Source organism: Pyrus communis, chromosome 4 (genome assembly GCF_041283825.1).
Source record: "Pyrus communis isolate YQ-2024b chromosome 4, ASM4128382v1, whole genome shotgun sequence".
NCBI classification, from domain to species: domain Eukaryota; kingdom Viridiplantae; phylum Streptophyta; class Magnoliopsida; order Rosales; family Rosaceae; genus Pyrus; species Pyrus communis.
Genome location: NC_142568.1, coordinates 3,809,319 through 3,824,217, shown reverse-complemented (window position 1 = coordinate 3,824,217; position 14,899 = coordinate 3,809,319). Strand labels below are relative to the sequence as shown.

Sequence of the window (14,899 nt, the reverse complement as noted above, 5' to 3'; positions counted from 1 at the left end):
GGTTTTATTCATTGTTTTTATATTGATTATACATTTGTATATTAAAAATGGTAAACATATTAGTATACTAAAAATTAATTGGATTTATACACAAGTATATACCAAATGTTACGAAAGAACAGTAAATTACATATTTATCCCTATAATAGACAGTGAGTGAATAGGACTTGTGCTTTGAATGTGTTAGAATGAAGACGTATATACTAGTTGACTTTTTTTATAAGCATGTACAGTTTTTAACGCTCCACGTCTTATTGTAGATGAGTAGGATTTTCTCTTTTTCAAATTCTTCTTCACTTTGGCCTCTTCTAATTTGAATAATCTTTATGAAGTTACGTCAACATTTTGTATTGATATCTTTATAGAAAAAGAGGAAAGTAAAAGAGTCCAAATGCCTTTTTTTGTTGCGTTGTAATGCCTTTTTTTTTATAACCGTTAATCACGGAATACAGCTCCTTAAGCTATGTTTTTGGTTTTTTGTTTTTTTTTTTTTTTTTTTTTTTTGACAAACTTCTTTAGCTATTAAACTAAACGAAATGACAAACTTCTTTGGCTATTAAACTAAACGAAACGGGGAAAAGTAGTTCCACCTAATATTCTAGTAGTTAAAGGTATTGAACCGGCATATAATTATGAAAAGAGTGAGGATTCTCGACCTTTTTGTGAGGATCTTTGGGATCCTCAAATCACACATTCGTTTATTGTACATTGTGCGATTAGAAATCATTGTAAATTTTTTATTTAAAATTGAATATAAACAATACCTAACGAAAATTGACTGCACAATGCACGATGAACGGATGTGATTTGAGGATCCTCATAATCCTCACAAAGAGGATCCGGCGAGGATCCTCTCTCTTATGAAAATGTCAAACACAAATTGTTCTGACAAAAACTGACCGCACGATATATAATAAACTGACACGATTCATGAATCCTCAAGATCCTCACCAAAAAGATCCGAAGAGGATCCTGTTGGGCATATAATTATGAAAATGTCAAAAAGGTGTAGTTTTATAATATTTAAAGGATGGTGCTAACCACACTCTCCTTTTTATTAGCTCGGTGAAAATTAAGAAATTGTGCGAAAAGTAAATAGAGTATTTAAATAGCACCGCCCAATTTCAATTATCTTTCCCATATTAGATTTCAGAAGGTAACAAAAAAGTTAAAAAAATTCACGTAGTAAGAATGTTATTGGTTACGCAATTATTTTTCAAAATATCTAAAGTTAAAAAAACAATAAAACAAAGTAAATCTTCACACGGCTACCTGTATAGCAAGGGGCTAATTATTTTAGAGTGGTGTTACACCCACCCCTCAACCTTCTTTTCATACCCACTTTTTAATAATAAATTTAATGTCATATTTGGCCATTTGTGAAATGACTTTTAAAACCCTAATAAAAATGAACCCTAATCTATTTTTTTAGCTAAAAAACATAAAAATAAAAGTAAAATAACAATGTTTTATTTCTGAAGAAGAATTTGAGAAGCAATGAACAATCCTATTGGAGAAGAATATGAGAAGCCATGAACAATCCCATCCGAGAAGAATATTACAAGCTCGAGCCACGCATCCAATCAATGTTAAAATTGGAAGCAAACAAAACTGAAAATTAGAAGAAAAGGGAATATCCCAGCAACCCCACTCCCAAACCAAATTGACTTCTGATTGCAGCCATCCTCTTTTTTTAGCAACCCTAATCATTTTTCTTTCTCCCTCTCAATCAAACTCAATTCAACTGAAATCGTCATTGTCGGTTTGTGAACAATTACAATTCCATCGAGGATGTCGTTGCTAGTTAATGTTTTCTCCTCCAAATTTCCATAGAGAGAAAAGGTCGGCTGGCAATGAAAGAGGTTGTCGTCGAGTTGGGTTTGGTGGTGTCAAACTCGGGTGGGAGGGTGGCTTTCTTATTCTTAGTTTTTATTTATTTTAATTTTTAGTGAAAAGTTAAATTAATGCAAGGACATTTTAGGAATATTAGGGGTGAGAAAATAGTGTTTTTATTTTTTAATTTCTTTATGCGGGATGAAAATATAAGGTGGGTGAAAAAATAGAATTGTGGGATGGGTCTATCAGCTCTCTTGTTTTATAACATAACATGTGAAGTTAGAATTTGTTGTGTATCTATTAAGCTTCACGACCTAATAAATTTGGACAATTGTATTAAGCTTGGCGGCACCACTAATTAAGGAGCAAACAAGTTGTCCATATCAAGTGTATTCCATTGCCTAACTTTTAAAGTTATCAATGCATACATTTTTCCCTTCCTTCATGTGCCGTCGAGGAGAAGAAAGACAGCTTAGTGAAATGGTCAATCATCATGACCAGCACGGCATCACAGAATGTACCAAATTTAGGAAAGTAGAATTTATTAAAGTTTGATTTTTCAGCTACGCCTTATTATGTCTCACTATATTTTATGCGTTCCTTTTTTGTATTTCATTTTTTTCATTCCGTTAACTTAGTTACTGACGTGATATGTGATCTAGACTTTTCAACAGTGAACAAATATAGAAATAGATGTTGAAGGATAAAACACCGCATCAGAAATAAAGCATCAACTTATACGTGGGACGTTCATTTCTCATATCACCATGCTCTTTTGTGATAAAATATAAATACATAGTCACTTACTTCTCATAACCCTCTCAAGTTCTTAGTTTCTCTACTTTTTTTTAAGGGGAAACTTGATATAAGTCCAATTTTTTGAGCCAATAGTAGGAATAGTCCAGTTTATTAAAATAAGTCCAATTTGTTATATTTAATTATTTAATTATCAATAGTTATCTGTTCAATGATAAGATTTATTATAAAAATCAAATTTCTTCCCAATTATCTCTTTGCTTATTTCTTTTTATTTATCTTTTTGTTATTTCTCGTTCTTCCTCCTACGTTAAACCCCATTTATAGATTTTATTTTTAATTTTTATAATCAACCTATATCACATGTTAATTATATTTATCTACCTATATGACAGATTTTTTTTTATAATCAACCTGTCACAGATTAATGTGTCTTACTTGTAGGTATATTATGTTTTTTCTACATTTTAATTAGGTTTCATATCTCACGTATAGATATTATATACATTCATATATTTGTTACTTGAGTTAGGGTAGAATGTTTTGTAGATAAATTTATGTTAGTATATTAGTATTTTTGTTATAAGATATTAAATATATTCTTTTGGAGTTGGAAAATGCATAATATTAGAAGATTTTAATTGATTTTTAATATTTTTAGAAAATATAAAATGAGTATAAAAGAAATAAAAACATATAATTAGATAATTGGACTCATTCCTAAAAACACTCTACATTTTTAGACCTGGATCTAAAAGCCCCTTTTATTATAAAAATCAAATTGCTTCCCAATTATCTCTTTGCTTATTTCTTTTTTTTTTTTTTTTTGTTATTTCTCGTTCTTCCTCCTGCTTTAAAACCCATTTATAGATTTTATTTTTAACTTTTATAATCAACCTATATCATAAGTTAATTATATTTATCTACCTATATGACAGATTCTTTTTTTATAATCAACCTGTCACAGATTAATGTGTCTTACTTGTAGGTATGTTATGTTTTTTCTACCTTTTAATTACGTTTCATATCTCACGTATAGGTATTATATACATTCATATATTTGTTACTTGAGTTAGGGTAGAATGTTTTCCAGATAAATTTATGTTAGTATATTAGTTTTTTTGTTAGAAGATATTAAATATATTTTTTTGGAGTTGGAAAATGCATAATATTAAAAGATTTTAATTGATTTTTAATATTTTTAGAAAATATAAAATGAGTATAAATATTTTTTTTTTTTCTTTTCCCTTGCCCAGCCCACTATAGGGTTTAGGGCTTAGTTTTTTTTTATGGTCCTAGCCCACTTTTTATTTTTATACACAGCAGCCCCTTTTTTGTTTTTTTTTTTTTTTTAATTTCTAATTTTTTTTCGACATCATTTCTCACATATTTTTCACTATTATATATTATATTACCTCATTTTATTTCAATTCTTCACATTCCATACTATAACTCTTTGGCCCTCGGTTGGAGATGTTAAGGAATATGATCATGTACTGTTCATTAAAATATTAATATCTTGAAGCGTCAAAGGGCTAAAACGAGCCCTCTGGTCAGACCTTATCAATAGATTTGACAAAGCTAAGATACACAATTGTCGGATGGGAGGAGAAGAAGAAGATGAACAGGTATATATATATATATATATATATATATATATATATATATATATATTTTATAATTTTTAAGTTTTTAATTAAACTTATGCAACTCGGTTATGTGCCACATCAACATATATAGAAATTTTATAGATTGTGATGGAATGATCATATTGATTTTGCGGCACTCATTTTTCGGAACTACATTGATCGATTTTCAATCTCAATAATCATCTTGATATGGTGTGTCAAATTTAGACCTTGTTTTAGTATAATGAACAAAATTATTGTTTATTATTCTTTATTACTAACTTGTGATATTGGGAATGCAACCTAAATAAGATAGGTTGACGAGATCATTTCCGATTAATACGTTATAAACGTTCTTAATTATAGAGTCGTCGTCAATTGAGCATCAATTCTGCAAAAACTAGTATGTATTGTGTTTATAACGCCACGTCTCTACTCATTGTGTTAATAATTATTAGTTCATAGCTGCCAGAAGAAAATTTGTAGTCAGGCATCTTTGCTTTTTTAAATCGCGACTGCATTGCCGAGTCTTTCCTGACCGTTCCATGCCAAAATTGTGTCGTTAGTGTAGAGTCATTGGTTGATGTTTGATTAAATCAAAGTGTAAAGTCATTGGTTGATGTTTGATTAAATCAAACGTTTGTCACATCAAATAAATGGTATGCGTCGAAAATGATCCACTCCAATACACAAAAGCGCTCAAACAACATAAACGACGATACTTGTACCTAATACCGACATCAAATTAACAACATTATGCTGACATATTGGTACCAAATATCAAAGACATATCAACAATATCTATCAAATAACGACAACATGAAAACGATATGAAAACATCCACTTATTCGGAAAAAGGACACCAAACTTTATCAATTAACATAGGCATCTTTGATTGCTTAGCGACGACCATCTAATATGGATGGTGAAGAAAGTTGATGTTCCACCATAAATCAATTGGCAATTTGAGGAGCAATCCACCTTATTTATAGGCCCATATGAGATCCCTCCTACCGTCAATGTGAGATTCATTCTCAACACGCTCTCTCACGTGTGGCAAGTTTTCAAGCCTAACATGTGGACCATACAAAGGGAGTGACGTGGAGAACATGCAACTGTTGGACTTCACACATGGGACAACTTACTTAAGGTCATGAAGAAAGTTGGGATTCCACCATAAAATCAATTGACAGGGAAGCAGCTTACTTACTTATAAGCTTATGCAAAGCCCATCCTCCCATCAACGTGAGATTCATTCTCAACAGATGGTGAGAAAACCAACCCAACGTGTATCTAAAGAAAGTTAAGGTTCTATAATAAAGGCAATTGTTAAGATGAAGAGTAGCCTAACTACTTACAAACGCATGCAAGGCCTTGGGGACATGCAAGGCCTTCTTTCCCCAAGGTAAGTTTTATAATTTGAACAATTTCTAGATTTGATTTAAGATAGCTAAAAATTTGAAAACACAAAAAAATCAATTGGCAACAAATCAATTTCAAATGCAAAGTTGGTGTGAGAGTTTCTTCTTTTTTTTTTTTGGAGTTTTAACGAAACACTTCCGGTACTATTCACTTTTAACGAAAAACCATATTTTTACCTTTACCTAGTACTATTTACTACACTTTTTTTTTCTTTTTTTTATCTTTTTTTTGGGTTTTGCCAATGAGAGCTTTACAACAATGGAAATTGTGTATGACCGAGTAGAAACACATAAGAACAAATGTGCTCTGACAACTTCATGCACGACTCGTTTACCTGGCACAAAATAACATGAAAAACATACGATTTCGGACTTAAACTTACAAGCCGAGTTGTTATTGGGTCAACCTGTTAAACATCCGTTAAGATAACGAGTTGGTTAAGGTTTACTCACGGGTAACCCATTTCAAACCGCGTTAAAAGAGAGGTTACTTTGGTAATTTGGAATACAAAAAAGACCTCCAAATGAGCCGTCTCCTTTCTCAGTCTCCACATCGTTCACAAGTCACAACTTTACACCACCACCAGGTGGGTTCTCTCCCCACCGTTACCACACCATCTCTGTCCCCCAACCTCCCCACCTTTTTATCCGCCTCTAAGCATCACCCACTCCACCGGTGTCACATCTGGAGGTCGTCGAGGTCCAAATCCACCTTTTTCTTGCCTCTCTAAGTAACATCTACGTGGCATGTAGATGTAGTGCTTAATGAATTGATGGTAATTGTATTGGTGAATCAAAAGAAACTTCAGACTTCAAATATTAATGTTTAGAAATTTAATATGAATTATGAAGTTTTTTTCATTTGATTATTTGTTGAGGCAATGTGTTGTTCTTAATGGGTGCATCGAGTCAGGTCGGGTAACAAGTTAATTTTAATGGTCGGGTTTGGATTGAGTTTTTAAACCCCTTAAGATAGTAAGTTTGACACGATACGATCTCTTAAAATAACATATTTAAACACAAACACGTTCCGTTTTCTAGGTCTATTCAAAAGGGAAAACTGAACGGATTTGTATCCTCTCCTAAGCTCAGGGGGCTGAGCCTCCTGAGCAAAGCACGTGAACCGTTGGATTTTGATCCAACGGCTACAATTATTATAACTTTTAAAGAAACCCCCAGTTTGTAACCGTTTGATCAAAATCCAATGGCCCACGTTCTTTGCTCAGGAGGCTCAGCCCCCTGAGCTCAGGAGAGGATCCAAATCCAAACTGAATTAGGCGTTGGGTTTGTACTCTCAAGACAATTTTAGTATGCTTTTCTCTCTCGGCACACCTTCGTTAGTTAGACTTTTGAATTAAACAAATAAATAAAAATTATGAGCCAAATAAACAAAACAGGTGTAAAATTGAAAGAAGAAAAACATGAGCGTACAGAAATCAGTTCCCTACGGAACCCATATCCATTCAATTCTTCCACACCATAGTTATTTACAGACACTTTGTCTACAAACTCAGAAAAGCATCACACAATCACTCCTTACAGACTAGGACTCCTAGAAGAGTCTTGTTATTAACCACACCCATCCCATAAATCCCACCGTACAAGTGCTTTTACTTTCGGACTAAGATTATCTCCCCTCCTCTTTTCACACTCGCATCATACGTAAAACAAACAAACCCAAACTTTTGCTGCATCATTCCAATTTCCATCACCAGAAAAAAAGTTTAAAGACAGGTGAAGATGGGACCCGATACACACCCGACCCTAGCGCGCATGCACTAAATCAACACTTTGATGAAAAGAGGAGGGAACAGCAGTCCCCGCCACTCTCATCCCTCCTTCCCCACATGCCTTCAAATCAAATCTCTGGTGACTTATTTTATCTTTAATCCCACCCCATAAATAAAGCTTAAACATAATCATTCTTACTTTTTATTAGGCCCCACATTATCTTACTAAATACTAAGAGAAGGACCCCTCCTCTAGTGATTTCAAATTCATCGACCAATGCTAATCTCATCACATATTTCAACATTTGTATCAACTCTCCAACAGACGTAGGATCCACCGAGACGTAGATCACATCTCTATTAGAGAAGTGGTGCAAATATAATATGAAAAATGCGGTGAAAATAGCAATTTAGAATTCTGAGGCTTACCACGTTTACCACCCTGCTACAGCTACACATTGGTTATCCAAGGACCATCGTGGCTTAGTGGAAACTTACTCCCAGAGTTTCGGCTTTAAGCTTCATAGACTTCAAGTAGTCTATAGCTTCGTCGATGATCAACACCGGGTCCTTGCCCTTAGCACCAGGAATTAAGCTCTCAAGAACTCGAACTGTCTCACAAATCTTGTCTGTTTTCGACTTCATCTTACCCTTACTCCAACTTCCTTCCTCTCCTTGGCTCTGGCCAAGAGTGTTGCTTGACTCCGTATTGTTCCCGTACTCATGAGACTTATCGAGTTGTAACGAATTAATGACAGTCTTCACTGGTGATAATTGCACGTAGCCACTGTCAAGCAATTTGTGTCTTTTGTTTGGAGGATCTGATTCAGAACTATTCATCTTCTGTGCTACTTCCTCAACATCTTCGTTCTTCCCATAATTCTCTTGACGGCAGAATGGAGAGTGACCCGTGCTTTTTACTTCATCATCCTCCCCGCAATCATCATCATCATCATCATCATCATCATCAGAGTAAAGCAATGCATTGATTTCTTCTGTGTCTTCATGCATCTCACTCTCTTCAATTATATGATTCTCACCGGTCTCTTCACGTAAGAAGTACTTGGTTGGACCAATTTGATCCATGCTGGTTGTTTGTCCCAGTTTATGTGAATCATAACCACACCCAAGCTTCACGCTGGCCATTGGTGGATACGGGCTAGGAGGGAAAACAGAATTGTATATTAGCCTTGTTTCATTCCCAGACTGATCAAAAATAAAGAACCCCTTCTGAGAAGACCCTGGATTTGCATTTGGTATAGCCATCCCACCACCAAATTCAAAAGAAAGTGGTGACTGCTTTTCATGAAGATACGAATTTGGAGGAGGAAATAAGGTCTGCAGATGTGGCGGTAAGTATTGAAGCAACCCACGGTCGTCATTTGCTTCTTTAGTATTCAGACTCCGAATACCAGAAACTGTAGACGCTGGCAATGCCATATGTCCAGATACTGGCGAAGTCCCCTCGTTGGTAGATGATGGAAAACATTCATGTTGCACGTGCTCCAGCAACATGCTCGTATGATTCAGATCAGGCAGTTTCCGAGCAGAATGCTGTGTAAAAGGGCAAGAGTTGTTCGCCTTGACCATCCAACTAAAAGGATCACCTATACAAGAGAGAACAAAGATGATCAGTTATGCATGACCCATGAATATCATAGCTACAATGACAAGCACGACATTACAATACCTGACAGGAGATAGATAGTTCTTTGATCAGCAACGTTCAATTACTTTCTGGGTCCTTTCAAGCATACAAACAAAAAGGAAAAAAATACTACAAATTCTGGCTTGGTAAATGACGGGAAATCTCGAACCAATTTACGTAATAGGCTTAAGCAGCTGTCGAAAGTACTCAGCCTGCGGAAAACCAGCAAAAAACACAGTTTAACTACACAGTCTACACTTGTAACAGAACTCTTACGGATATGAGAGTAAATAATTCCGTGCAAACCAGTAATCATAATTCATTCTCAGAAAACGCATATTTTAAAGGAAAATAGGCCAGCAACTGACCACGCCAACAGTTTACAAAAATTCGAGAACTGAGAAAAACTGAAATTTGGTTACGCAATACTAACCTGGCAATCCTGCAAAGGTTGAAAGCAAGCAATAACTCTAACTATAATTGTTGGTCTTCCAGCCATCCCACTTTCATGTTTCAAAGCCCGAAATTTCGTCTGGCTTGCACCTTGACACACCATAACTACACTTGAACCTTGATGGAACCACTCAATCCAGAAGATTCCAGAGAGAAGACTAAATGGATACCCGACGTTCAGAATGCGAAAAGCAACAATGGATTAATCTATATGTGAGCAGAAGGTAGGAAAAAGATTGTACTGGTGCTGATAGAGAAGAATAATAGAGGCCAAGCTAGATACGACCGATGAGACCGATACAGTGAGGATTATATCAAACAAAACTAGAAGAGAAACTTAAAGGGGGTTTGAGATTGGAGACAAATACAGGTCTGGCTTTCTACCTTCAACTAATTCTATAGATATCGGGACACACAACGAAAAACTGATTCGACCCCATGAAAGCTTGAAGAAAAATCAACAAAAGGATGAACAATTTGAGGGTTGAGTTCAGTGAAATCAGAACGAACAATTTACAGAATAACCCTGCAATACAAGTTCAAGTGCACAACTTTACGAAAGACGTCAACTGACAAACTCAACCAAGGCATATTGTTCTATCTGATTCTTCACTCGATGTCCAACGATTGTTTGCCTATGGATATTTCACCAATTAATTACCTGCACATAAACTACATATATATAATTGTATATGCAAGATCAGAGAATTATCAGAAAATCCATTCTGTTTGGAAAGTAGAATAAAAGAAATCGATAACTTTTAGGTGTTTATTTTCTTCAACAATTTCCTCAATTTTTGTACGGAAAGAAATCCAAGTTTCATGGCTCCCAGAGAATCAAAATTTTAAGCAGCAATATATCCAAATTCCAAGCCCATCTCTTCAATTTTCTCAGCAACCAAACACTGGATATCGAAAACGAATACAAGGAAAGGAAAAAAAAAAAAAAAAAAAGCAAAACCAAACACCACAATTAACAAGAAGACGAACGAAATGGAAAGGATGGTAGACTTACAGTGAAAAGTGAAAGGATTTAGATCGATCTGAAATCTGATCTGAACTGAAGAATCTTACAGGTTCCCTGCTCACGGTAAGCACAGAAAAGTAAGGAAAGTGAACTGTTTCGGAGTTGAAAAGAGTGAGATAGTGAGACTAATGGAGCGCATGCGTTGGACGGTTTGTAACATTATATAGTCCTCTATATGACCCTTTTGCCCTTACCACCGAAATAAAGAATTTTAACGAAAAGTTCATTCACTTTTAATGAAAAATTACATTTTTACACTAAAAAATCTTAATACTATTCACTTTACTCTTTATTTTGTTCTTATCATTAAAACTCAAAATTTTTAAATCATTTTCATTAGTTTTCCTAATAAAAGAAACCAAAAAAATCCAACTAAATTTGGTACGACATAATTTTTCATACGTGAGGTTACAATAACACGTGGCTTCCAGTTATTATTCACATAAGCACTAAGTTAAGCTTTAACAGAAGTTTTGACGAAAAGACTAACAATGGTATGAAAATGTTACACGATCTTTATGAAACTGGGATGAATAAAAATTGATATATGAAAGTTTGAAAATTAAAATAGTCGAGGATAGTGAGAATTGTCTTCTTTTAATTTCTCACGTATCATTTTTTTATTTTTTTTATTATAATATTGAAAAAATCAAAAGAAAACAACGATCAAGATTCAACAAGGAGGCATGTCACGGTGTGAGAGGCAGAAAAGGAATTTTTCATTTGGAAACCTCTTGTGATACTATCAGAAAGGAGATACGTCGGATCCCTCCTCTCAAAGGTAAATATAAGCTCAATGCAGAGTATTTTTACCCGTTACCGGAGAGGGTGACATTGGTGCAATCATTAGAAATGACGAAGGGGAAGCGATGGCCGGAATCCAACAAGATCCTCTCCAGATTCTTTTGATGAGGATCCTGAAAAATCGTAAATCGTGTTTGTTCATCGCACAGATATTGTTTGTATGTAATTTTAAATAAAAATATTTAAAATAATTTATGATAGCACGATGTACGATGAACATATATGATTTACGAATCTGACAAGAATCTAAATTCGGCCGGAATGGCCCTCCACTGTTGCCTCTCCAAACCAGCCCAAGTCATGGTTGTCGTATACAGGTCGCAGACGTCAGAAGCTGAGTTCTCTCAAAATTTAAAGATCATGAAAGCGCAATTTTGAAGAAAGGCTTCATTGGAGTGCATGTGGTCCAATATCCCATAAGTCCCAGATTCGAAACTCTCCCCTTCCCTAATATATTATAATAATTTCGAATCCTTCCCTCTACCCTTAACAATAATAAATTTAAAATAAATAAAAAATAAGGATTAACATTGGCTCGAGGCATTTTCTTTACCCATGCTTACCCTGAAAAATCAAGGACACCATATGTCTTTGAGCTGATAACCATCTTTTAGCTAACCTAACCTCCTACGTCCCTCACCCCCTGGGATCTATAAACCTTTTGGATCTTATTAACCGATGAGATACAACTTTACACTACAGCTAGCTTTTACTACACCACATGACGTACTCCAAGTAATGGAGGGCTGTATGTCCGGGCAAGAATCCATTGACAATCTGACGAGTGATGACCAAGGATCCAAGTGTATACCATAAACAACGCTCCCAATTCAGATATATCCTACCATCATACTAAACAAAAAATGGTAAGTGCATCTTGTGTTGAGAGAGCAAATTGTAGAAATTGTCTCTCAACTTTAATCAAATTGGAGCAATGCTCCCTCAATTAAAAATTCATTACCATTGGTCCCTCAACTCATCAAAATGTGTAACTACGGTTTTTTTCGTCAACTTCTTTAGAATTTTGTCCAAATAAGTTATCTTAGAAGGACCATTACTCCAATTGGATTACTCAACTCATCAAAACATGTAGTTATGGTCCTTTTCGCCAAATTCGTCAGAATTTTATCAAAATGAATTATATTAGAATGACCATTGCTACAATTAAGTTAAAATTAAGGGATCATTGCTACAATTGGGTAAAATTGAGGGACCATTTCTCCAGTTGAATTAAAATTGAGAGACCAATGGTAATGAATTTTTAATTAAGGAACCATAACGGCAGGTTTTAGTAATGTATTTTTAGTTAAATGACCATTACTCCAGTTAAGTTAAAGTTAAAAGACCATCACTACAATTTACTTCGCGTTGAAATTAGCCATGTCATGCCCAATATAATTCCAATACCTAAACGACGAGGCACAATTTTGGTAACAGAAACAGTAAGTAAACATGCCTAAACAGGAATGAGAATCACTGAAGCAGCTAAGCAAAGAACAAAAGAAATGACTCAGGGTTGAGCTTCCAAGCAATTACCATAATGATCATACCATGCTCCAAACAAGGGGCATTTCGTAACATTGCATTAGAACTAACCCTTAAAACATGTCTGATATAACAGGGCACAACGAGAATTTATTCGTAGGGTAACCATATGGATATATCCGCCAAATTTTAACAACGAAAGAGGTCACGAAGGTTATACTGATGTTCGAAATTATATCTTAGTATAACCATAAGGATATGCGGGATGCTCAACTCCATACCCGGATGTTACTGCGCACTCAGGACTTCAATCTCAAAAACCAGAACCGAGTGAGGTTGTATCCCCCATGCAGCAAATCCATCTTTGCCATATGCATAATCTGGAGAGCACTGCAAAGCCATCAACAAGGAGTGTGAGATGTTAATGTTTAGATCTCCTTCCAGATCCAGATTTTTAAAACGAATGCATACCATATGAAAATAAGGGCACAACGCATTCCTAGCTTCTTACATCTTAGATCACTAATTTAGAAATGCCATATCGCCCATGGAAACCAACAGATTTATGACACGGGGGTCTGGGACCATAAGGTTACAAGAGGAATTCACATTCAATCAGGGAATATAAAGCACTTTATGAAGCCACAAATTCAATGTCTTAAAAGGTAAATCGGTCAAGAGGGAAATCAACTCTTTTACTTTAAAAACATCGGTCATAGAGTATTTAACTACTTAACATTGTATTAGAAGGTAATACAAAACAATGCAGGACTATTAGTATTAGACGAGCGAAATAAATGAGACAAGAATTATGATAGCATGACAAGTTTATAGAATTTTATTGCTAAAAATGCAAAAGATCACAATGACACACATACGGGGCACTTCAAAGTTTTCCAAATGAGTCATTAACATCATGCCAAATGGTTCCTTCTCCGATTCAACTATAACAATTTACAAGAAACTTCAACGACGTAAATCAAAACTATTTGATAAGTCATAGAGTACGAATTTTTGGTAGCACAAAATATTAACATACCCGCAGACGAGCAACTTCTCCCACTTGCATTTGAAGAACACCTTCATCCCATCCTACAAAGGAAGTGAAAAAGAAATTAAAAAAAAACTCGAAAAGAATAAACATGCATATATGGATACACCCACATATATACATACATACATATATATATATATACACACACACACACTTCTTATGGACTCATTGAGAATGATTCTCATCTAGTTCGCACCCACCATGAGAAATCCATCAATCCACGTGATGTGTGAACAATGAAAATTGTGTACCATAATCAGTAGCTAGATATGGATAAGAATGAGCCAGCCGATCCTAACATCATCTATGAGGAGCCCGACGATGAAGCCCCCTCCTCATATATATATATATATATATATTAGACACACACACACAACACATACACACAAACGTAGTTAGTTACCTTTTATAACAGATCCGAGGCCTATTTTGAAGCTGAAAGGCTGCTGCCCAGGGTCCTTGGTGCTAAAAAACGCAAACAAAACTCAAAAAAGAAGATTACCCATTTGTTCTTTCCATCAACAATAAATAAAATAAAAATAAATTGGGAAAAAATAAAAAAAATAAAAAATAAAAAAAGGCTTACCTCCAGAACTTCTGACTCAGATCGCCATTTTTCCCTGCGATAAGGGCAGTAAAATTAATCATTCAAACATTAAGAAAATAAAATTTAAAAAAAAAAAAAAAAAGTAGAAATTTGTTTTTACGTTTTTAAGTTGGATTAGTGGGGAAATTAGAAGAGAAAAAGAATGAAGGGACAAACCAAAGCCAGTGCAGTGAACGGTGACGTTCTGTCCGACGGACGGTTTGGGACCGCTTCCAGCCCTCACAACTTCCTTCTCCACTCCCATTTTCTTCTTTTCTCGCTGCTTCTCTTTGCTTAGGGTTTTGTATGTCCAATCATTCTTACAAACAATCTAGTCGGTGACCATTTTGGGCCTGCTATCTGTATTAGTGGGCCTTGTAAGTAAGTAAATAAACTTGTCTCTCCACAGCTTCTTGTGTTAATGGCAAGTTCAAATCTAATTATAATTGACTTAATGTGTGGCTAATAAAA

The 14,899-nt window shown here is 34.9% G+C and overlaps 2 protein-coding genes across 3 annotated transcripts; both read right to left on the bottom strand.

Annotated features, from left to right (window-relative positions):
* Positions 1-7,069: 7,069 nt before the first annotated feature.
* Positions 7,070-10,636, bottom strand: LOC137722517 (transcription factor bHLH143). Of its 2 annotated transcripts, none has more exons than XM_068461532.2 (4): positions 10,488-10,636; positions 9,453-10,144; positions 9,062-9,231; positions 7,070-8,978 (listed from the first exon to the last, which is right to left on the bottom strand). In XM_068461532.2, exon 4 carries the CDS (start codon positions 8,959-8,961, stop codon positions 7,855-7,857), a length of 1,107 nt encoding a protein of 368 aa, XP_068317633.1. In that variant the 5' UTR covers positions 8,962-8,978; positions 9,062-9,231; positions 9,453-10,144; positions 10,488-10,636; the 3' UTR covers positions 7,070-7,854. The 2 variants fall into 2 exon arrangements, with proteins under 2 accessions (XP_068317633.1, XP_068317635.1); XM_068461534.2 differs by having other exon boundaries at positions 9,453-10,133.
* A 2,183-nt stretch (positions 10,637-12,819) lies between these two features.
* FKBP12 (FK506-binding protein 12) lies at positions 12,820-14,760 on the bottom strand. The gene is made up of 5 exons (XM_068461828.2): positions 14,606-14,760; positions 14,429-14,462; positions 14,246-14,307; positions 13,828-13,880; positions 12,820-13,178 (listed from the first exon to the last, which is right to left on the bottom strand). Exons 1-5 carry the CDS (start codon positions 14,691-14,693, stop codon positions 13,077-13,079), a joined length of 339 nt encoding a protein of 112 aa, XP_068317929.1. The 5' UTR covers positions 14,694-14,760; the 3' UTR covers positions 12,820-13,076.
* Positions 14,761-14,899: the final 139 nt, after the last annotated feature.

Coding starts and splice junctions, on each gene's coding strand:
- LOC137722517 (XM_068461532.2), bottom strand. CDS start 8,961: ATGGTCAAGGCGAACAACTCTTGCCCTTTTACACAGCATTCTGCTCGG.
- FKBP12 (XM_068461828.2), bottom strand. CDS start 14,693: ATGGGAGTGGAGAAGGAAGTTGTGAGGGCTGGAAGCGGTCCCAAACCG. Junction 13,881..14,245: donor CCTCGGATCTGTTATAAAAG/GTAACTAACTAC, acceptor CTTCCTTTGTAG/GATGGGATGAAGGTGTTCTT. Junction 13,179..13,827: donor GAGAAGTTGCTCGTCTGCGG/GTATGTTAATAT, acceptor ATGGCTTTGCAG/TGCTCTCCAGATTATGCATA.